Below are 25,554 nucleotides of genomic sequence, written 5' to 3'. Positions count from 1 at the left end.
TTGCCTACGTACCATAGCCAAGTGTTCTCGTGTTGATTGTCATTTAAATGACATTCTGACTGAAGTACCTTTTTGCTGTCAGTTTGTAAAGTCTGTGCTTTTTGTGACGTCACCACGACAAATACGGTCGAAATTACTTGAAATATAGAATCCATTACCTTTTTTTTCATATTTTATTTGGGATGTTAATTATTACATCTCAAAATTAAGTCTCCATTTCCAGCCAACATATATTATGCTAACAAAAACTCCGAAACCTGCTTATAAGCGTTTCATCGGGACCTCATTGAAAGCTATATTCTTCGCGGAAGCCTTAGGATTTGCAGTTTCATACGGTGTTTATTATAAACTTAACACTGATAGAGGTGAGTTTACTATAGATTTATGTCAAATCATTCCTTGTGTGATCGATCGAAGTTTGAACGAAAACGCGCATTTACTGCCGGCAATCTACTGAATGAGTTTTACGTAATTTTTCCCTTGAACATGTGATAGACTTATTTCTATCATACAATTTTACTAAACTATTATGATATGTATCATAATAGTTTAATTATACAGTTCATGCTTCAAATTGCAACGTGATATCTATGGTGCTGTTCATGTAGGTATATGCATATCGTGTATTGCTACTTACGATCATGTGGGCCGTTAGCTTGTTTGTCGTTCGAGTTATATAAAAAAAGGAAATTGTTGTTATATGACACACCTAGTACAATTTGTAATTGGTTTAGTTTAATAATTACAAACTTTGGAAAAACTACTCCAAAATTTTATCTTTATAGTCTAATTTCTAAAATTTTGATATTCTTGATTTGAAGCTTATGGCTTACTAGGTCTGCAAGATGTCACTATAATTACAAAATTATATTTTTTTCAGCGTTTCGTCTGTATATGTACCAGAATCACAGCTGGGTATTAGAAGGCTACTATCAACTCGGCGAGAGAATTGGCGGACATAAAACCCGAGATCTAGATAAGCAAGTTTGGAGTAACGAAGGCAAAATATAATCCTGGTGAGATGAGCGTTACTATTAGGGCTGCGTTTTGGGTGTTTACATTTGGAGGCCTCGGTTTAGCACTGTACAAGGTGGTCAAACCTGATGATGAACTCCTCAAAAAGGTCATTATAAGAATTTGGTTTTTGTATATGTAGTGGTTTTCAATTGGGATGTCTCCTGGGCTTCATTAAAGTTATAGTTGAAATAGAGCATTTAAAGGAAACAAACTTAAATCATAATTTTACTAATCTGAGTAACAACACACTTCATATCTCTGTTCCAGTAAATATTATGTAAAGAAGTTCAACTCTTTTACTTTTGTTTGCTTATTAAATATAATAGTAATATTTATTTTAAACTTCCATCGATATCAAATATTAGTAATTATATTCCAAATTAATATAATTAATTGTAAACAAAAATTAATGCCAGTTCTGTAATATTGTTACTATAATTAAAATTTTCTTAGGATAAACTATGGATACATCTTAAATAAGAATTTTATGGACATAAACAGTATTATTTTTAACTAAATAATTTTGTCATCTTAGTTTGAGTATTTTAAGTTTTCAATGAAATTATTTCATAATAGAATCCAATTGACAGTTTTTTAAAGATTGTATATGTAGATTTAAGTGTTCCATGATGCAATTTATGATGGGGCAAATTGATTTTGATCGTTTAGTTTACAAGGAAATCTACAAAGTGTGGATGAATTATACATTTATAAAATGACACACTGTGCTTCCTTAATAAAAGATTAAATTAGACTTAATGTAAACATTTATTTATGTTTTATAAATAGTTTACTGATAGGTAACTTATTTTATTCTCTATCTCTTAGGTTCTCACAGACTCAAATATTAATACTAATTTTGTTCTACATTAGGGACCTCTAGATACATAATATTATATTATTGGTATTAGAACGTTTTGCTTCATATTTGAACTATTAAACAATCAAATTTATATTAGGAAAATGAAATAAAAAAATTCATTAAGAAATGTTAGAATTTTATATTGCGGAACTAATCATGTGGCATGCTTTGTGTTTTGTCTATAACTTGTTTTTAGTGCATAATTGTTTGGTCTTGCATAATACCCTAGAACTACTGCATTGGTACACTAAATCATTCTGTGATATTTAATATAATAATAGATATTATATACATTTTTGTTTTGGTTAAATTCTCATCTTAATATCATCATGGTTTGATCCATTTTGTAACTGTTTATCATTTATGTCATCATTTATTGTATACAAATTTTATGGACCTTAAAATATTTATTGATCTTTTCTACTCTTTACAGTTTGACGAAGGTTCAAAACACACAGACACTAGAAAGTTTTCCCGTGATACAATAACTATTTTGCAAGAAGCTACCAATCAGAATTCAGAATTAAACAAGAAGATAGAAGGATTATTGAAAGGAGGAAAATGAGTGATAAAAACAGTATATTAGAAAGATTATGTAAAAGAGATGCACAGAGATTAGAAAAGATTCAAAAGGCACACAGAGCAAGGGAAGAGGTAAATGTTAGTAATGAAAATGAGGATTATTTTTCTGGAGCTTTCAAAATTAAATCTGAGTTTATTGAAGATTTACTCACCCAAGTACCAACTTTAGAAATAAGTACGCTCCCGTCCCATTTTGACAATATCAAAAGAGAAGTGAATGATTTACAGAAATATGTGGTCACATCATCATTTTTCCTTAAAGAGTTCAATATGAGAAAGTATTTAGGAATTGTTCAGAACTTACAAACCAAATGTTACGAATTGGAAGACAGGTATGTACCACGTAAGAAATTCGGCTTCACAAGAAAAAAACTACCAAAATCGCACAGTGAAAAGCAGAGTTCTTTGGATGAAAATGATGGAGCTGGAAAAACAGATAGCAACAAGTGGGATGACAAACTTTTTGGGTTTGATTCCAAAGAGAATGCAGTGCTAATGTTGGAGAATAATGAGCTCTATCAGAGGGACGTAGCCTTACGCAACTTGAAAAATTGTACCATCGGTCTCAAGGGGGTTATGGGGACTTTACATTTGACAAATTTAGATAATTGTGTTATTTTAACTGGACCAGTCACATCATCTGTCTTTGTTGAGAAGTGTACTCGCTGCAAGATAGTTACAGCGTGTCAACAACTAAGAATGCACACCTCTAGTAAATGTGACATTTACTTACATGTGACTAGTAAAGGTATTGTTGAAGACTGTATAGAAATTAGGACTGCCCCATACAACTTGTATTATCAAGATTTGGAAAAACACTTCAATATGTCGTCTTTAGATAAAAATGTCAATAATTGGAACAGTCTCGATGACTTTAATTGGCTCGCTCCTGATATACCTTCACCTAATTGGTCAACATTGGAGCCTACGCAGAGAATAACTAATTGGAATGACTTGTGGGTAAAGGTGCCATCGTAATATAAATGTACACATAAAAATGTAAACATTAGGCTCAAGAAATATAATCGTTACTGAATACCCATATTTTTATGAGAAGTGATTAAAATTGTCTGGAATTTAGTATGTGATAATTTTATTAATTAAATAGTAATGAATATTGGAGACAATTATACATGTATCAATTGAAATATCTGAAAATATTGATATGAAGAAATTATACGCGGGAAGAATCATATGCTTGAATTTCAAGCAAATAATTGTAATTTATTTAGCATTCTAATTTTTCATTACTGACAAGTAACCTTGCCTTCTAATATAACAATAAAAATGTTTACATTATACAACATTAATGATAAAACTTAATTACGCAATGTGTATAAAGATGTAGTTAAAACATTTGTGCAATCTCGATTAAAATAATAATTCTATAAAATAGATATTTAACTCAAAATGCACTAGTGAACATGTAATATGTTATTGTTAAACTATAACAACGGTAACTGCTTAGAATACTTTAGCATTTATTATATTGTAATAAAATATTTTATAAATGATTCTCGTCTTATTTATTCTGAAATATCTAGATGGAGCAGGTTCTAACATACAGGGCTACTTGTAGATAAAGTCTAAAACTGGTATTCTTGTTTGTCACGAACTGTATCTGATGATGAAATACAGCTTATATTTGTATTAATTGCTAAGGAATAAAAAAAACAATTCAACAGTAATAATTTATTTCTAATATATAAAAGCAAGTTATTAAAAACAAAAAAAAGATAGATTTCTAGAAATCAATACATATTTTGTTTTATTTTATAATTTTAGTAAATACATAATTCATTTAAAATTCGATTGTAACTCGTACATAGATATTATGCCAATATATTACACAATATAGGTTGCTGAATTTCATAATTAATGAATTACAAGTTTGAGGGGAAAGGTTTGAAGAAAATTAAACGACCCATAGTGTAAATTACTATATCCATACGAATATTATAAATGCGACAGTCGGTTTGTTTGTTACTTTACCTTTCATAGAAGTACATTACTTACTAACTAGCAAACATTTTACAGCTACCAATTGAAAACGTTACTAATTAGCGTGCAACTGCGTCTCAGTGTGTAACTTTAATCAGTTATAAATAAGAATTGTTAGTAACAGTATTACATAATTAAGCCTCAGAACAACTTGGTTAAGGTTTGAATAATAAAATAATTATTATGGTAAAGAAATTTGCTATCTGGTTTGATTTTACGACGAACAAAAAAGTACTCTCCGTCTTTAGTTTACACAGGTCCTATATTAATTGAAGTAGCTATAACATGTTTCATAAAAGTGAAACAGCTGTGTTTGAATAACAATAATCCAATTCTCATTATATTTTAAACAATAGTGTATTGACACATGTGGTGTAATGGAGACATGTTTAAAAACATAAATTACGTTGTTATCATCTGATGACAAAATTCGAATATGAAAGGTGTATACTAACATAATACAATGTTTCCGACAACAATGGCTGGTATGATCTGATCCTTTAGCCTTTCCCTGAGATAGAAAAATCCGAACAATAAAAGGTTAAAATTTTTTTTTATTTTTTATATAATGTACTAATTGAGTTTGTTGGTATTTTTTTTTCAGCAATAATTAGCCGAACTGGACGGCAGGCATAGTAGTAAAAAAATTCTTATATAAATAAATTATTTTAATTTTGATAATGATATCTCAAAATGAGAAAAAAACAATATTTAGTCCCCTGAACGAATACTAGAACCTCATTGTTAGTACCAAATTCCGTAAATTTTGGACGTTGAATTTTTTTATTGGATGCAGATGCAACGTTCATAGAAAACTTATGTCTTAGATTTATGTATTTATCACCTCCCTCATGCTATAATGCACAGAATAATAACAGTACAAACATATTAGATTTATCACAATTTGTGACCTTTACAAACCGAATGAGCAATTTAATACATATTATTATTAAAAATTATTAAAATTGACATATTACAATATATTTTACACTAACGAAATAGACATATAATATACAACAATAAATCAAATTTTTCATTGTCGAATGACATATTAGGATCGAATTACAAAAATAAAAAAACAATAAAGTACACTTTTAAATAAAAAAAAAACAGAGTAGAGAGGAAGAATAGAACAGTTAAAAGTTATTTCGTTCCAAATTAAGGAGATACATTTTGTAATGGCTCTCCAAAGAAATAAACATTGAATAAAACATATTCCTAATCATTAATACATAAGTTACTTATTCTATAAATCAATTTTGTAAAAATAAATAGACAATTAAACACAATTTATTTCATGACAATCCAGAATTTATTGTATCAAATATTGTAATTTCAAAAATTGTTTCTAAACTTAATTTTAATACTTTAAATGCAAAATGTAAGTCTCTGGCAAGTGAGCATTATCATGTTATAATTATGAAAATATATACTAATGGCTGGCTGCTATTTACCAAATAATAGACTAATCATTTACTAGCTGACCTGACAGATGTCTGTCTTAACTATGCGCGTTGTACATAATATACAAAGATTAAAGAAAACTTATCGATCATATTAATTTTTCCAATGTTACACAAAACCTATCTTTTCTTTTATATTATCTTAATTTTCTCCTGACTTGATCTTAATTTTGTCCAGTCGTTCACGCGTGATGCCGTGACCAAGGGAAATTGGGTTTTAAATATATAGATTATAAAGTTACAATTTTTGTAAATTCTTTGACTTTTATATATGATCACCCAATTATTGAGATTGATAGATATATAACATCACGCTATGAGCAATAGGAGCGGAGCAATAATGGTATACATTACAGAAATGGAGAAAATGAAATGTAGCGAAATTGCGCAGCGGTCAGCTAATAATATAATATAGTATAAAGATATATATATAAGTGTTGCTTCCTATTTAAAATATAAAAGGTTAGTTGTAAAATACTAAACCGAAAGCCAGTTATTAATTGAAACAAAACGACGAAATAAATTTTAGATAACCGGCAATTTTTACAAACTGCCGGTACGTAATCAATGCAAATCAATATTTATTTTCAGTATAAATATTTACTTTCATGGAGTTCGTGAGTATTCTATTGGCTTTTGACTTGGTATATATGACTGTATAGTTTAGTTAGCCATTTACAAATAATAAAATTCGCATGTTTATTGTGCACAATTATTTCTATACTACGATCATACAAACGCCTACGTGCTACTCCCACACAAAACATGCCGAGTACTAATTTGAATAAAAAATCGGAAGTACTGATATTTTTGTTACGTCTATATTATGCTGTCCATTTAATGGTAATACAATATAAAATATATAAAACATAATACTTTTGACTAATTCTACACACTTTTGTGACAAACGAGGAAAAATTTGTCAGTTCCTAATTGAATAATTGTGTGGTTTAACACAATATACAATTCCATAATTTGATAAAAGTTTGTTAGGGAAATTTAATATAGTGTATCTATATTTTACAAGCTATTTATACATTTTTGTAATATGTATTAAGTATTTATAAATGAACTACAATTAACCGCTCACCTAATAAATAATTAGAGAGTAGATTCCTTTCGTTCCGATACACAACTGACTTCTCTAGCTAATCCCTCAATGAGAAATATTGCAATTTGAGACAAGTAGTATTAATATTTTTTACATTTAGAACAAAATATACAATTTCAATATTCATTTAAACTATAAATTAATGTTCTAATTAAACATATAATTAAATATTGGGTGAAAAATGTGTATATTTTTTATTAGTATACAAATTATGCAAGTTCCAAAACATTATTGCGTTATAAAAATGTTTCCATTTTTAATTATTCAACATCTAATTGAGAGTCTAATAATTCTCAATTTATAGGAATGTGTAGAGGTTTAAGTACAAAAATAGCCGATTACTAACATTATTATGGCTTGTAGTTGAGCTTAACGAAACGAACAGTAAATTACGAAAATAAGGCACTTCGCATGGTTTAAATTTATTGATATGTCACCTAAAGTGAGAAAACATCATAATCTACCGATATTTATTTCTATACGGGCGCTAAGACTTCGGGAACCGTTCGGATGACTCCCGTTGAATTGCGCGTTAGTTGCTACGCCCCGCCATCTTTGATAATGCCCCAATCAAACGAAAGTCGGGGCACGAAGAGTCCGACCTATTCTAACAATATGTGAGTGTCTTCTGTTTCACTAATTTTGTTTTAGATACATTCCAAATTTATTATCCATAGTATGATTTGTTCTACTACTTTTAAGAATTTAATTTTGGTTGAATTGTATTTGGAAATTATTATAATTAATAGATTTATGTTTATGAACTATTTGACAATTGCAAATATAAGTTTGCTACTGAAATGGTCAAATTGGTTAAATCGCAAAATTACCAATATAGTATCTAGATGTAAAAAAGGCAAAATGAGTAAATATTTTAGATATATTTTATCGCGGTCTGAAAACAAATCAATACAGATTTGGCTAAAAAGAAAGTGGAAATATATTTTTTAACGATATATTTTATGGCAATCTCAAAACATAAAATTGTATGTCTAGCTAAAATGAGTATTTGTGTGGATAACTATAATCTCAGCCTCGTTAGCTCCTGCTGCTTTAGTGTAGAAAGTATTTTTGAGCGATTCCGATATCAATGGAAGAAAGCGGAATTGTCGTAATTTTAAAACCCAACTAAACTAAACTAAACCCAACCAACTTTTTAAAACAGTTTTTTGGATCTGTTACATCAGTCTCAACTGTTTTAAAAATTTATAACTTATATAATTATTTATAAAAAGATGACAATAGAAGTTTGAGAATTGTTTCCTCATTGCTGTATCGATAAATATTAGTAATTATTATGATTTTTTAAAATAATATAATATAGTTTCAGATTTTTTAAAATAAGGGAATGATTTTTTTCTTTTTAGTTAGGTTTTACAATATACGACAATTCTGCCTTTTTCTCAAATATATCTTTATGCACTGTACCTTATAAAATTATTTTCTAAGATTATCATTTGCGAATAAAAGAAGAAAGAAATATCTTATTTTCGTAACATCTGCTATCACAGAGACATAAGGAATAGGTAATTTTTAAATATAAATTGTCAATAAAGGACTCCGAATGTTCGAATCACTAACTACCGAATTGTATATCTTACAAATAAGCCACCAACTATATGTGAAGCCACTCTCACCAATTAGGTTTCTTATGTGATATGGTCCACTGCTGGTACGTGTTGTTGGGGTCACACGGGGCCAGGCCCAGGGTCTGCGAGTGCGGCTGCAGGGTGAGACAGTAACTGTGCAGCCGGTGTATGAGTTGATTATGCTCAGCCTCATATCTGAAATCATAATATTAATATGCTTTTTTTTTATCGGACTATTCGAATGCTGTTGGCCGTAGCTGGCCTTTACAGCTTCACCGGACGTTATGCATCAAAAACTTTGTACCCCTTTTCACGAAAATTGCGAGAACGGAGGAGTATAAAATTTTGCATACATATAGTTTATATAGAGAAGTAATAATAATATCTCTGGACAATTCACACAACGCCATTTAGTCCTAAGTTTTTTTTTTTCGGCCTACTCTAATGCAGTTCGCCGCAGCTGGCCTTTACAGCTACACCGGACGTTAGGGGGCGAGAGCAGATGGCACTCTAAACCCGCGGAAGGACTTATGGACGGCTGAAGGCCAGCTCCTGCCTGACAGATACGACTTTAGTTTGAAGGTACCACTAGGGGGTTCGAACCTTGGCTCAGGCCGTAGTAATTTGGATCCCCGTTTGAATTGGATGGGGGATCGATCAGAGGGGGAGTCCTAAGCTAAGCAGAGCTTGTGTTATGGGTATTAAACATCTGATATAAATACATAGTTTTTTTTTTGTTAATAAATACATAATATGTATAGAAAACACCCAGACCGACACAAACAATCATACTCATGAACACAAATGATTGCACTGTGCGAGGAATCGAACCCGCGACCGTCGGAAGTAAGGCGCTGTGCTAAACCACTAGACCACCGCGGCCGTAAAAAGAGTCGTGAAATGCAGTTTTTTTTTAAATTATGCTTTAAAAATACAATTAATCTTTAAAAAAACACACACACTATCATTCTATTACACGACTAATAACAAAACATCCATATCAAATAATGTCAATACTGTTAATTGTCAAATCCGCAAATAGAACCTCTATTTGCGGTTTTTACAATTATCTTGTTTCTTTGCTGTTAACAAAGTAATCTTCAGATTAAGTCGTGAAGCGAGTCTTTGACAATAAAACCGCAAATTATTAGTAATGTTCAAACTTATAACTTTAATTAATTATAATTAATTTCCATCACTGGGCGACCACTAGTATTATTAAATGCTTTAATTGTTGGGAACATTATGTAAATTACGTAACCAATTAATTTTATTTTGTTAATAGCTGTTGCCCACGACTACGTCTGCACAAATATCGTATCGATTAAGTATCATTATTATTATATGTATATAACCAGGAATTAGCAGTTTGTAACACGAAATCTTAAATATGTCATGCTGAACGATATTGATTTAAAAGAACAACCACACATGTTTTCTCAATCTCTCTTTCTAGTTCTTCTTGTGAAGAGTCAGTGAATAAGAGGTTATGGGTGATAATGGAATGGTGCACCCGCCTGCGCTAACGGTTTACGCTGGCGGGGCACCAATGGGGGATGATAAGATGAACATGCGGTCAGGTGGGTTAGCCCATCGTGACAAATTCACCAGGAATTTATCATGATGGTTTCCAGGGGGAACCGCCAACCTGACATGGTTCATTGCTAGTAATGGAGTCATTAGTCCACGTTACTAAGAATCCCCTTTCCCCTCGTGAATAAGAGGTAGTACTAAATAAGTATAAGATAGCAGTAAAATATTTGTGACTTCAAAAGTGCTAACAAATATATATAAAAACCATTTCATTTCCTACATTAAGATTATTAGAATAAAGATTATAATAATATAACATTACCTCCAAGGTCCATCCACAGTTCCTAGCCTACATATGGCTTGCTTCACATTCTCGGCGTCAGCTTCGACGCAACGTTCACCCACCCCTAACTGTCCAGCTTCATTAAGTCTGAACAGTTGGCTGTTTCCAGCGCCGTGACACGTTGAAGTACCTTTATACAATAAAACGTATCTTAGGACTAATAAAAACAATCTGTGGAAATCGTAGTTATATTTAAATTACTTTCGCGCACGCAATACCCGTTTATAACGTCGAACGGACATGTAACGGACCTCTGAAAATTCATATTCAGATTAAATATCCCGTTATATAATACAGAATTTCAAAATGAGAGCATTTGCAAAAATAAAAATTTTCAAAATCTTTATTAATTCACAAGAAATAAATAATATCACTGGACAATTTACATGAGTGTCATTTAGTCTGAAGCTAAGCAGAGGTTATTATTACAAGTGATACAAATACTTAATACATATTTTTGTAAAGACATACATAATATACATACAACACACCCAGACCAATACAAACAATAATATTCACGAATACAAATGTTTGTATCGTGCGAGGAATCGAAAACGTGACTATACGAAGTAAAGTGGTGTACTTGTACTGACTATATGAAGTAAAACTTTAGATCTTAAAGACAAGAGTTCTAATATTATAGAGATATCTTCATTATAACAAACGAATTAATACAGAGAGTTATCTTACCAATATAAGCTGGAGCAGCCTTCCCCATCGTGTCCAGGCATACACCTGTGGCCTTATTCTTAACCATACCCCAATGAACATTCTTTGGCAACTTGGGGAATTTATCATAAACATCATAAGCCACATTATCCATGAACCAAGAAAAGTCTTTGCATTTCAATTTATTCTTCAAGGCGATTTGCTCACTTATATCTCCCATATCCAAAAATCTCGCCATAGGTTCTCTAGTATAGAAGTATTCTTTGTGTTCCGCGTCGAACCAAGTCTCGATGACTCTCTTGTAATTTATTGTAATGAGAGAACCTTTGCGGTTCTTCGCTAGGTTCCCGAAGGAGTACGGCATGAACGCTCTATACACGTGTCCAACTCTTGAGCAAGGCACCCATTCAATACTACCCCCACATTGCCATATCTTAAAGCTCAACTCGAAATTCTCTCCACCCCACACCAGTAGACCTGGATCGTAGGCTCCTATCTCTAAGAAATAACGTCTATTTATAGCAAATAAACCTCCAGCGTGCGTAGGACTTTTGTACGGCTCCGATTTGTGCTTGTGCCGGGCGTTTTCCCGATCGGGAACTTCATTTTCTTTATACAACATTCCCCATTCAAATATTCCTCTATAGTTCGCACCGTGTTGGTACACTGGACGATACTCGAAAGTTCTATGATCGATGCCGTCGATGACGGGCACCGTCATAACTCTGTAGTCTCTGTAAATAGGCGCCAGTAATGGAGGCAGCCAGTTGACATTGACCTCACAATGTGCATCTAGGAACACAATAACTTCACCGGTTGCCTCTTGAGCACCTCTAGACCTGGTCCGAATTAGTCCTTCTCTCTGCGTATTTCTAATCAGTCTTACTTTACCCTTCCACCGTTTTATATAATTGTCTAGGTTGCTCTTTAAATTGTCTTTATCAGAGAAATCATCCACCTGCATAAACAAGTTTAAAAGTTTTTTTTACACAGGTGTATAGTTTATGTACTTTTTAAAGAAAGTATTCAGTTATGATTTTTTATCATAATTCTATATGATAAATGAAAAATACATATGTTTTTAAGATTTTATTCACTATTTTAACAAACAATTGTTTAAAAATAATAAAACTTACAAGCCAATAATAATACTGCTGATCTCAAAGGGGGATAGATATAGGCAGTGCTTAACGTAGTATTTCGACAAAGGTTCGTTATCGGGTTTCCATTAAAGAGGAGCTAGTTAGAAACTAGATATGCTATATAAAATAGTATTTAATTAATGATTCAATTACTGGGTACCCAATGGCGCATAATTTTTCACACGTTCCAGCTTTCGGGTATGCGGCACTGAGCGTGTGAAAACTATCACCGTCTTATTTAAGAATAACAATAACATTTATTTTGGAAAACTTAAGTAACATTTTATCTATGACTCCACACTAGGCTACTACTATACCTGCATCATGGAAGTCGAAGCAAGTGTAACAAAGATACATTAATTTTTGATTACATTTATAAAGAGGCTCTGCTTAAATGACAAACACAAACAACAACTCTGTCAATTAATACAGTTTCAAACTCCGTAGTTGTAAGTAATTTTAATAGATGCAACCAGTTTTTTTTTACATTATAAATGTGTTTGCGTTGGGTCTAAACTCAACTGGTGGAAAATGATGGCGAGACCTAGAATAGACCTAATATGTAATATGTAGAAGAAATTAAATCACTACTGTATTGAAGACGTTTGAATTATATTTCTTTGGGAAAACGAAAGCTGGAAGTGTATCCCACTCTTTGGCTGTGCGAATTAAAAATTACGCGAACTGCTCAGTGCGAATATGTGGAATTTCCACGACATACGGATGAAGTCCTAGTGTTCGTGCAGATCGGTGATAAAAAGGGAAGATCAAATTATACAGATCCTGAGCGCACTCGCCTAAGTGTCTCATAAAAAATACCGACAGACTGGCCTTTTTCCGTCGATGTTCTAACGTCTGAAGTGTAGCTTTATTAGTGTCATTCCCAATTAACATTTGTTATATGTTTACTGTATAATTGTGTATATTACTCACCAACACTATTTCGTGAAGTACATTTGGAGGTGACCTGTCGATGACGGTGTGCACTGTTCTCATTAGAACAGTGAAGCCCTCATTGTGGAAGACAATAATTACGGAAGTACTTGGAAGGTCCTTTGGGTAATGCCAGTATTTACATTCATCTAATCGAGTGTCTGGAATCGTCCTGTGAATACGCTGTACTTATTTTTATCTGCTAAAGCTGTGGCCATTTAAGAATTAGGTGTAGAGATAAGTCTCTCTCTCGTCTATTTCAGGGCCAAGTAGCTTGTTTCGTAAGAAGTGTTTTAGTTTTTGGGTAAGATTAGGTAATCAGATAATATATTATCATTAAGAAACAATATAATGTGAACTGTATTTATACATTACTAGCTTATCCGCGTAACTTCGTCTACATCACACTTATCATGACATTTATTATATTTCGCCCAAAATACGTAATATCTTTTTAAATTATTGCCAATATGGAATTCTGTTGTATAAGTAGTTTCATCAAAATCGGTTCAGTAGTTTTTGCGTGAAAGAGTAACAAACAAACATCCACCCATTTATACTCACATAATATCGCGTTTATAATATTAGTAAGCTTATACTAACGCCAAATAATCAATTCAGTATAAACTATTTTGGTGCATATATTAGATAATTAATTTTTTATGTACTATGGCATTATTTCTTATATAGAGTATATGTATAGTGAACACTTAGTATAGAAAACTATTCATCAAACAACCTAGGTAAACTGTTACTAAAGGCTTCAATTGTTCAATTTTTATTATGTCACAAGTAAACAACATGATTCTATCTTTAAAATCCTGGATAAATTAGTGTAAAAATGATATATATAATACATACATCTCACATAGCAAGTGCTTGTATGACTGCTATGACAGATTACAAGAATTAATAATAAAAAAAAACTTTTACATAAATTTTACACTTTTACATGTGTTTATATAGATTTTAAAATATAATATAATAAATAAATAAATATCCTTAAGAGATTAATTAATAATATTTGCCTTGTTTAGAAAATAATGCACCATATAATTCTTTACTAGTTCAGGTGGCACAATTATACATGTATGTTTAAATGTATTTTCACAGTTATGTACAACTTAACTATGTAACACAACCTAAGATTGCAATAAATTATTATTACTTGTTTACATAATTAAACCTAATGTTACAGTGTAATACATAAATGTCAGGATTAATATGATATTTTAAATACCTATTCATGGAAATATCATCAGAGGCAGCAATGTTCATGCCATATTCACTCTCAGATTCTGCTATGTCATTGGCTCTATCCTGAGACATATGGTAAGGCTTGCCCTCTTCACCAGGGCCCTTTGTTATCTTCTTATCCTTGGGTTCAAAGTTGCCCAACTCTGAAATATAATTTGCTTACTAAATAAAACAAATTTAAATAAGTTGCATTACTTCATAAGGTGTAGAATAAATATTCTTAGTAATTGCTAAGATAAACCTACTGTAGGAACACTAGAAGTGACTCCCATTCAGTATATACAGTAGTTTAGCTAGGTTGTACCAGATTTTTGGTGAGGACATCAGACATAAGACAGGAATAAAGTTTAAGTAATGCCATATATTTCAAACAGTGTTAGTTATTTTATGGGTTGATGAATATAATAAATGGGATTCTCTTCAATAAATACATCAGTTTCCATTATGAATAAAGCATCTATGTTATAATAATATATGAAATTTCTTCAATTGTTAAAATAACATTATAAAAAATAATCATCATAATTATGGATTGGCAAAATTATAAATAAAATATTTAGGTGTATTATATCACTTTGAACAATTATGCATTCAAAACACAAATTACAATATAAATTATTAAATGTGATGAATAAAAAGGTTTTTATGTATTAATGTCCATCATTTATCTTTATTTGAAATAATTTTGGCTTCTACTATAAAGGTCACTAGACCTACTTGTTATCACCTTTTTTTCTTTAATAAAATATATGCTAAAGGAAAATTGCATATACAGTATATACAATTTACCTTTATTGGTAGTACTGTACTTGTTTTATTGGTAGTACGGGTTTAACGTAATTTGTGTTGATAAGGCCTACACCTATTTAAAAGGCACGTAAACACAAGCGTAAAGGACACGTAAACTTTTGTTTAAATTGCACCAGTGAAGCAAATCAGCTTATCAAACAAACATGCAGGGTATAATGATCAATTAAAAATGTTGATTTAAAGCTGAATATTGTGTATCGTTCACACAGGCAACAAAAACAAAGCTTGGAAACAATACACCGGCGGAATAGGCCGAATAACTGTACACAATAACTGTAGCAATTTAATGTATGATAATGAAGTATGTACTTATTTTATTTACCTGTTTTTAATGTTGGGTATACATCACGATGGAACTTATAATAGCCAACTTCTGCTTCAGAAAGTACAGGTTCGTCGCTATCACTCAAATTTTCACTAGACCACTTGTGAACAGCGTAAATCAAAAGTATTAGGATACCACAAATTGAAACTAAACGGATCATTCTGCCGCGTCTCACATTTGTTATTCTCATTTTATGCGAAGTCTTATTATTTATTTTATACAATAATAAATTATTATTGTTATTTCAAAAGATCATACGTATACAAAAGTAAATTGCATCTAGAGTAAGGAGAGAAAATGAATCTTGATTGGCGAATGGTGACGAATTGCCGATTGCCGTATATTCGTACGTCAGTTCAGTTGTGACTGTTTGACTGAGAGACCGAATGACGTTACTGGTGTTTAACTGACAGTGACTGTAATTAATGTCAATAAAAGAAGCCTCGGTAGTTGTCAGTTTCTATCGATCTCTTGTGTCGTTTAATTCAAATTATTATTTAGACTCGATTGTCATAAGTTTTTAAATATAGCATAATATAGTAAAATCTTACCAAATTCAAATCAAATTAGTGTCAGAGAATGTAATGGTTTGAAAATTTACTTTATATGGATTGTTGTCAGTAAAGTGTTTGGTTTGCGCTGAATTCGTTTTCAAAAAATATTTGATCGTTTAATCTTTAGGTATATATTTATCATCATATCATATTTAATAAATAAGCAAAATAATAAACATGGAAAGAGGTACGTAGTAGCATCTTTGATTAATATTCTGAATTGTATTGTATTATCATAATAATTTACGATTGTAAATTTAAAATTATGATTTCAGGTGCACCAACGACGTTTACTGTTGATAATCTGATTAGTAATTGGAATGACAACTTTCCCAACTATCAGTTGACTCCGGCTGACCTCAAGAAGCCCCATGCAGTTATTGGAGCACTTTTCTTAGTGTTTGATAGGCTGGGCATTGATCGAGATGCAGTTATGATGGTGAGAAATTTTGTGTAAATTTAGTTTTAATTAATTAATATTCACATTGACTTTAATAGCATTATGGCACGTCTTTATCATTCCGGAGTACTATGTCACTTTGCAATAAGATGGTAAACTTTATATTAGAGACTTGTCATGGTGTCTAATAAATATTTTACTTTTTCACTTTCAGGTAGTTTAAAATCAGTGTTATATTACCAAGGTCTTAGAAATGTTTCTAATATATTCTAAAAATATTACACTTATCTGTAATCTTCATAATAAGTCATAAGTTTTTTTATTTCTTACTGTTAAGCACCTTATCAATCATCATGGAATGGTATATGCATTACATTTAGAATGCTGATGTGTATATGTTTTTAAAGATAAAGATGCCTTTTTCTGCATTTCCATACTTTTTTTATATTTAATTTTTCCTGAATTGTTATACATTTTCTTTTTTATTAATATTACAGAATTTGTTCATTTATTTGATTTTTCTATGACTCTTTATTGATTATATTATATTCCGCAGTACAAAGTGCCTTGTGACAAAGGCCTCCTCTAATTCCTTCCAGTGTAATCTATTGGGCTGCCCTTCTCATATATGTTATTATCACAGTCAATTTATATAGATCCTAGTGCAAATTTCAGTAATTAGTAATAAATTCAAACAAAATAATTCCACAAGTGCAATGGTATAGACAACATGAATAGTGGCAATAGCCACTCATTAGTGGTACTATGGATATCACATCATGTGTCACTCATGAGACCACTGATGCATTGCCTTTCTGGTGAACTGAGATGTACCTCCATATCCTGTTATATCACTGCTTTAACTTCACTACCCAGCCAAAACACATCTATGAAGCTGTGTCAGACAATCACAAATTAGAAGTGATAGAATAGATAGAAGTGAAGTTAAACTTCACTACCCAACCAAAACACATCTATGAAGCTGCTTTGCGGCTTATTGGTGGCACAATTGTGCAATATGATGATCTTGTACATATTTGTATTCATGAGTATGTAGTTACTAAAAAAATGTATATGTATTTATTTCAGTTGTCTAGTACACATAACACAAGCTCTGCTTAATTTGGAACTAGATAGCACTGTGTGAATTGTCCTGAGATATTATTCTTACTATTATTTCAGACTCCTCCTGAAGAAAGTCGCAACGAGCACACAATCTACTACTGGGATCTCCTGCCAATCATCAACATAACTCGTGTAATCAATCACTTAGTAACAGTTATTCCACAAATGAAGTTAAATATTACTCTAACACAATTCCTACAACCATCTGTGACAACATCACACTCAATACTGCTTTTGTTATTTAATTTGATGGTTTTCAATGAGGACAGGCTAAGAGACATTGCTCCAGAAGAAGAAGAACTGTTCGCCAAGACAGAGCAGGTATGACAGTTCTTTTTTAAATTACCATTATACTTTAGATTATGAATATGCAGTAGAAATATAATATAACTATTCAAATATTATTTCTCCAGGTTAAAGAATTAGAAAACAAAAAGAATAGGCTTCTTGAGATGCTAAATGAACAAGCTGTAGAGAAGGGGAAACGTTCAGAGAGACTTGAGAAGGTAAGGAAACTTAAAAAAGTATTTTTTTTTTATTATTCACTTCAGAGTATATACCTCTATTTTTTTAAGGGATGACAAACTAAATGACCAAAGGGATTGATGGAGGATGATAAGATGATGTCAGTTTTGCAGGGGCAACCATGTAGAGGTCAACCTGACATGGTACATTGCTAGCAATGGGGTTATTAATCCACACTACTAACATTCCCCATTATTAATTTATATTTTATTAGGATTATAAAAAAAAGAATTCACCCAACAAGTGAAGTCACCTGAGGAGATGCGCTTAGATACTTTCGGCAAAATATTTTAGTCCTGCTTATACATGGTGTAATATATTCTCTCTTGTTTCCAGTTGGATCATGACATAAAGCAATACGAAGAGGAGTTACGACAAGAGACAGAAGCACACGAAGAAGAGAAGCAAGAATTAGAAGATATTCTTAAAGATAATCACAAAATAGAAGTGTTGCTTGAACAAAAGAAAAGTCAGAAGGAGGCGTTAATGGCGGAAGTAGATCGTAAAAAGGCTCTGAGAGTGTATGACGCAGATGATATAAAGGCCCAAGCACAACAAGCTGCACAGAATGTGCAAGAAGCTGAGGAAAAGCTGAATTCTCTAAGAGTAACATTAATGCAAAAGGAGAACAGCTTGAAGAACTTGCAGACAATAAAACCTAATTTAGATACAGCCAATAATCTCTTACATGAGATTATGAAACTCTCTGAGAGTTTGAAGTAAGTATACAGTAAATCGTTGACCTCTGTGGTCTGGCATCACCTTTACTCCGAAGGTAACGGGTACGATTCCTTGCATAGTACATACATTTGTATTCATGAGTATAAATGTTTGTATTGGTCTGATTGTTTTCTATGTATATTATGTATGCAATTTTAAAAAAAATAATTGAAGCATATCAATCAGTTGTCTAGTAGTTATACCACAGGCTCTGCTTAGCTTTTGGGACTAGATGGCGCTGTGTGAATTGTCTTGGGTTATTATGATGGTATCTAAATATATATAACTCAAAGGTGACTGACATACTGATCTATCAACGCACAGCCCAAATCACTGGTTGGATCGGGCTGAAATTTGGCATGCAGGTTATGACGTACCTAAGAAAGGATTTTGATTAATTCTACCCTCAAGAGGATAAAGTAGGTGTTGTGATGGGGTTCTTTTTTGTTGAGATGGTGAGTTTACTAATAAATAATATATACGTTTACAGCAGAATAATTGTATTGTCCTTTTTTATAATATATTTACACTAATGTCAATCTATATTTGACAACTAAGCTATTATAAAATCGTAATCGGTGAGGAGGCCGTATATACACCTAACATCCTCCCGCAGACATGAAGTACTCATCAGATAGCTTATAGTAAATGAGCTTCTAGAAGGTAAAGCCTCTGAAAGGGGCGTACGAAAACATCAGAGTTCGTCTTAATCTTGGCTACTCTGGCTATCCCTTCCCACCAGGGGTACCATCTTTCCACCCAACCTCCCCTCCACCAAGTAGGGTCCGGTGGCTTAAATTTCCAGCTGGTATGCTGGTCTTGAACTAGATGAAATAGAATTACACTACTCGATGGTAATATTATTAAATGTCTAAAATTTCTATTTTCCTCTTTAATCAGAATTAGTTTAGTTTTCATTCTTGTCATACCCTTTTCATCTGTAAAAATAGTCTTGTTTTTCAATTTCTTAAACTCGTCATTTGCTTGATAATATTCTCTTTGTATAATCATTACTAATTTATTTTCCACTTCTACATAATCATAGTATGTCAAAATTGTATCTAGTTTTTGTTCTTCCTTCTTTTGTTTATAGTCGTAAGTAATCTTTTCATACTTCAAAGAATATATCGTTACGTAATTTTCTATCTTTTTATCTCCCTCGTATTTCTTACTCCTACCTACCTGATGAAATATATTCCATTGTCGGTTCAGTTACTTCTTTTATATAACTTTTAAAACCTGACATGACTAACTCGACTTTTTCATCTCTTTCTTTATTTATCGAGTCTCTAGTGACACTCACATCGTGTGAATTCTTTAAAATTCTCGTACTTTTATAATTGATCACACTCTGTTCATTGTCATCTCTATTTGAAGTTCTTGGACTTATATCCTGTCTCTCAGGTGATACAACTGGTAACTGAGAGGCAGGTTGATGTTTATTCTGCCGTTGTATTACGTCTTGATACATATTATCTAGAGTAATCCATTTAATCAAAAATTCATCGGCCGTTTCACAATCTGCGTAAAATTCATCTTCATTTGTTTCGTCGTCATTCAACCATTCATTGTAAATATCTTTATCAACTTTAAATAATTCGTCTGCTATACCTTTAAATATTGAATGACACGCCTTTATTTCCGCAGTATTTGGTATGGGTTCCTTTAATAATTCTGATAACTGGTTCCCAGTCTTTGTGAATAATCGGCGTAAATTTGTTCTGGATTTTCTTAATCTCAACATTTTTGTACGAAGTCACGGTCGCCAGATGTTGTGATGGGGTTCTTTTTTGTTGAGATGGTGAGTTTACTAATAAATAATATATACGTTTACAGCAGAATATGTATTGTCTCTTTTTATAATATATTTACACTAATGTCAATCTATATTTGACAACAACTATTATAAAAAGCGTAATCGGTGAGGAGGCCGTATATACACCTAACAGTAGGGGATGTAAGTTTGTATGAAACTGTCAATTTTATACCGATCAGGCTGAGACTTTGCATGCATAAAGCTACTATGACGTAGGCATCCCCTAAGAAAGGATTTTAATAAATCCCACCCCTAAGGGGATAAATTAACGCGAGCGAAGCCGCGGGCAAAAGCTAGTTTAGTCATATATGTGCATATCTCTGTCTTGTTCTTGTCGATTTCAGCCTCCAAGATGTTTATGTAGAAAACTACATGGCGAAATAAGCTATGTGACCTCACTTAATAAACTATTATTAGAAAGTTGCTATAGTCGAATTCCTACTTTTTCACTTTATTATTTGAAATAGTATTAACTGTTATCTAATTTAAATATGCCGCGTCAGAGGGAAGGGGATTGCCAGCAATGTTCCATGTCAGCTTGGCCTCCACGCGGTTTCCCCTGGAAACTATCGGGATAAATTTAATTAAAATAATAAGAAATAAACATGAGGTCAAGTGACCTCATTTTTATCATCCTCCACTAGTGCTTGCCAGAGAAAACCTTTAACGCAGACGGGTGCACGATTCCATTATTATCCATAAAAAAATGATGCGTTATTTGCCATAGAGAATAAAAATATAACAAAAATTGTTACAGAGACTATGAAACTGGCGATCTAGACTTCGATAGCAAAGAAGGTGAATTGGATGTTCTGAATACAGAGCTAACGGAATTGCAAATTCAACTTGCCGAATTGAAATCGGCACGAGAGGAAGCTAGCAAAAAAAGGCAAGAGAGCCAGTTGAAGAGGCAACAGGAGAAGACATTGGCACAAAGGTTTGGCTTAGTTTTTGTATAAGAATGTACTAACATTATAATGACTCAGATTTAACATTGGGTATTACAGTATAATATGAGAGAGGCTGGGCATGACATGTTACTACTGCACAATGTCAATGAATGAATCTGTAGTGTTCATGTATATAAACAACGGTTACCATTTACAATCAGGCTGGCCATCAGCTGCTTTCTCATTCCAATTACATATAAAAAAATCTATCAGGTTGATAGATGGGTTGCATGTTGATGATAATTAATTATGCACTATATTGTTCTTGTTTGCCACTGATATACCTCTTGTACAAAGTAATTAGCATTAGTGTATCTCATTTATTTCTAACGCCAAGCAGGCTGGTTTGTGCCCCAACTTCCGTTTGGTATGTGGCAGTGAAATTACAGTTTATTAAGGCATAATACCTTAATTCTAAGAAATGGTAAAACAGGAGTGTGACAGACTTGGAAGCTCTGAATTACTAGCAGAAAATGCCAGGATTAGTATATTCAACCCTGATAACAAGTTACTTGTTTCAATCCTAAAGCAAATTTAGGCCTGTGCTTAACAAAAATTTGCAGTATTGGTCAAGCTGAAGAGGTAACGCTCTTACACATCCTATGTTATTGTAGCCCACTCTTGTATAATCGAAATATCTGCTTTGGAAAGTATTCACTCTATCTTTGACGGGTCTGTGTAGCGAACTTTAAAAAAGAGACAGACAATATCCTAAACCCGCAAAAAAAATTCGTCATTTTGGTTACATCATAAAAATTTACTTTTTTTTTGTTTAGTGCCCTTCGTGAAGCGGAAGATAAAGATAAAAAGTGTCGCGAGAGATGCAAGAAAGCGCTGCAGCGCACACAGGAAATAAAGGAGTTAACTACCAAATATGAGCAGGAGAAAGCAAATGGGATGGAGCAATTGACCAATTTAAAGAATTCATTTTGCAATGAGGTAGGATAGGATTTAGTTACCCACATTATTTTTCATTTGATGTAACATGCAATTGTATTTGGTACTTGTTTTGTAAATAATATTAATAATAACTCAGGACAATTCTCACAGTGTTATCAAGTTCCTAGCTAAGCAGAACTTGTGTTAAGGGTACTAGACTACATTTGAATACATTTTTTACCCTGATCAAAACCACTGAGGGCGTCAAAATACGAAATAGTGATACCAATGAGCCGAATCTGATTTGGCTCCTAAATGATTAGATTCACCAGAAAGCAACTATATTGTTTTAAATGTCTACCTAATCGCATGCATACTAGTATTGGACTCAATTCATTTTATTCATTTTAATCACAAGTTTGTACACACTAACATATAATTTAACTAGAAACTTAAGAAATTTTACAACAGAATTCGATTTTTTAATAAAACAGCAGCGTCACTACCAATATAAAAACACATATTACCTATTTGTTACGCTTGTAATGTGGATTTCTATATATTAAAAAATTGTTTATTATTTCATCCAATACAAACAAAAGGTCAAATTTGTTCTCTATGGTTTTAGTTTATAAGAAAACATTACTATTCTATCTACTTATTATTACTTGTTTTAGTTGAAAACAATTGATAGCGCAATTATGAAGAAAGTGATGGAAGTGGAGAAGAATATTGAAGAGAAATTACGCAATCGTACTCTGTAAACTTTTATATAATGAATAATGGATAAGTGATATTTGCTGAATCATCTACGACGGCATGAATAGATTCCAGGTCGGTCCCGTTGAGTCCTGGATGTTGATGTCTCTATTACACTATCTTATTTTTATTATAGTTTTATAAATCTAATAGTTAAAATACTGTCCAAGTGATTTTATTATTATAATAAATGTTTGTACTATTCTATACTATTTTATTTCTATATTACATACATTCTATTATATTTTCTACCAGAATCAGAATATTAAAGCTATTAATAAACAATATTAATAAATTCTACGTAGAAATATTAAATTAAATCGACTTATTTTTCTAATATCAATAGTAGTTATTTTGTTATAAGTGTTCCATTATATTGCTGTACATTTGTTTCAAATCGACAGTATTTTAATGTGATCACTGTATAAACATGTCTAATTGCTTTGCAGATATTAGAAAAGATCTTTGATATTATTATTAATAACTATCTGTTCCCGCGGCTTCGTCCGCGTGGTTATTTTACTTAATTTTTCTAAAATAAAAGTAGCCTAGCTTACTCCTTATTACATCGGCTATATGCCAAAAAAAAGTCCCGTCAAAATAGGTCCAGCCATTTCAGAGATTAGCCGGAACAAATAGACCGACAGACAGACTGACAAAAATTGTAAAAAATGTTATTTTGGTGTATGTAACGTATTTATATCATATGCCTTTAGTAAAAAACTCCAATTTTATTTATATGTATAGATAATTTATTAATTTAAACCTAATTTTCTTAGTCTTACAGTTAATGTAAAAATATAAATGAAAGCTACAAAAATAAAAATAATAAAAAAATTGAATTGGTAGGCTTGTGTAGAACTTAAGGACTACCCGTCCACCATAAGGTAAACTGAGAAATTAGTAAGCGGACCATTGTAGTTTAGAAACTTTCACCTGGTCATTTTACGTCATAATTTATACGCATAAATTCTAATTTATCAATATTTACATATGATACATAAATACATTATATTTTCCCGTTTTATTTATTTTAAAACGTTAATGGAAGTATATTGATTGATTTAACCGATTTCATTTGTATTGAACGTAACAAATTATATAAACATTTCCGGACGCTATCGGCGTCTGATTCATGACCATAATTCGTCCACCACCCCATGTTGACCTAAAAACATCGCAATCTGTTATATCACCCTACATAACTGAGGGCGAGACTAAATCCATATATTATTTATTCATGGCATTCACGATATTCATGATGTTGTCATAAACATGGCTTTGTTCTAATAAAGCATTATGATATGAATTGTATTCATATTATTTTAATATCGTAGATAATAATGTTTAATGAACATTTCATTGAAATGATTCAATATAATTACGATGGAGCATCATTTAACGGATGAAAGACGACTGCATGCAAAATGCGAATGTTGTAATGGATGTGTGGTGTAACAAGAATGGATAAGATAAAGAATGAATATAGAGGAAGTATGAAAGTGGCTCCGGTGTCAGAGAGGTTGAAGAGTAATCGTCTGTAATGGTATGGACATGTAATGCGTAGGAATGAAGAGAATATTTTAAGGTAGGTGTTATATATGAATATGGATGGTAATGCGAAAATGATTCACAATAATTCACATCATTCCGCAATAAGTACTTCAACACATTGTAGGTTATCAGTGAAAAGAAACAATATGTGGATGGGACTTCACCTCGTCCGTAATTGTAAATATGTATGCAGATAATATTATATCTAATATCAATACCACTACATATCTAGATCTAAGTATATTTTTTTAACTTTATTATATTACTTTTTCTAATACATTTAAAGGTGCTTAGGATTAATACTTACAAATCGATTACGTTGAATTATTGATGTAATAACAACCAGATCAACTAGAATAATAAAAAATATTCATGAATACAAATGTTTGTCCGATGAAGTCCAAGAATCGAACCCGCCACCATTGGAAATAAGGCGTTGTAACTAAGCAGGTAGGCAAACACTGGGCAGCGTTGCCAATTTTTTTTCAGCTGACGAGAGACTTGCAAAGTTAAAAAAGCGGGAATTTTTGGAGTAAAAAAATCGGGACTCTTTTCATAAGACTACCGATTTTGTTACTCAATAGGTTCCAAATTCATTAGTATTTATTATTAGCAATTAAAAAATATGAAACACA

The 25,554-nt window shown here is 31.9% G+C and overlaps 4 protein-coding genes across 4 annotated transcripts; 3 read left to right on the top strand and 1 right to left on the bottom strand.

Annotated features, from left to right (window-relative positions):
• Positions 1 to 100: 100 nt before the first annotated feature.
• On the top strand, positions 101 to 1,011 carry LOC131849418 (protein CEBPZOS). Its single transcript, XM_059199496.1, has 2 exons — positions 101 to 365; positions 881 to 1,011. Exons 1-2 carry the CDS (start codon positions 236 to 238, stop codon positions 1,009 to 1,011), a joined length of 261 nt encoding a protein of 86 aa, XP_059055479.1. The 5' UTR covers positions 101 to 235.
• A 10-nt stretch (positions 1,012 to 1,021) lies between these two features.
• Positions 1,022 to 3,959, top strand: LOC131849419 (tubulin-specific chaperone C). The gene is made up of 3 exons (XM_059199497.1): positions 1,022 to 1,123; positions 2,313 to 2,406; positions 2,466 to 3,959. The coding sequence occupies exons 1-3, from the start codon at positions 1,022 to 1,024 to the stop codon at positions 3,437 to 3,439; spliced, it is 1,170 nt and encodes a 389-aa protein (XP_059055480.1). The 3' UTR covers positions 3,440 to 3,959.
• Positions 3,960 to 8,504: 4,545 nt separating this feature from the next.
• On the bottom strand, positions 8,505 to 15,948 carry LOC131849442 (N-acetylgalactosaminyltransferase 7). The gene is made up of 6 exons (XM_059199520.1): positions 15,635 to 15,948; positions 14,486 to 14,645; positions 13,246 to 13,417; positions 11,192 to 12,128; positions 10,481 to 10,631; positions 8,505 to 8,820 (listed from the first exon to the last, which is right to left on the bottom strand). Exons 1-6 carry the CDS (start codon positions 15,825 to 15,827, stop codon positions 8,670 to 8,672), a joined length of 1,764 nt encoding a protein of 587 aa, XP_059055503.1. The 5' UTR covers positions 15,828 to 15,948; the 3' UTR covers positions 8,505 to 8,669.
• A 389-nt stretch (positions 15,949 to 16,337) lies between these two features.
• On the top strand, positions 16,338 to 23,556 carry LOC131849468 (coiled-coil domain-containing protein 69-B-like). The gene is made up of 8 exons (XM_059199547.1): positions 16,338 to 16,378; positions 16,467 to 16,630; positions 17,774 to 18,037; positions 18,130 to 18,222; positions 18,578 to 18,960; positions 21,535 to 21,714; positions 22,504 to 22,666; positions 23,284 to 23,556. Exons 1-8 carry the CDS (start codon positions 16,369 to 16,371, stop codon positions 23,368 to 23,370), a joined length of 1,344 nt encoding a protein of 447 aa, XP_059055530.1. The 5' UTR covers positions 16,338 to 16,368; the 3' UTR covers positions 23,371 to 23,556.
• Positions 23,557 to 25,554: the final 1,998 nt, after the last annotated feature.

This window comes from Achroia grisella, unplaced genomic scaffold (genome assembly GCF_030625045.1).
Source record: "Achroia grisella isolate CSIRO2021 unplaced genomic scaffold, CSIRO_AGI_Agris_v1 utg642, whole genome shotgun sequence".
NCBI lineage: Eukaryota > Metazoa > Arthropoda > Insecta > Lepidoptera > Pyralidae > Achroia > Achroia grisella.
Note: the sequence above shows the minus strand (reverse complement) of the source record. Positions and strands in the feature narration are given on the sequence as shown.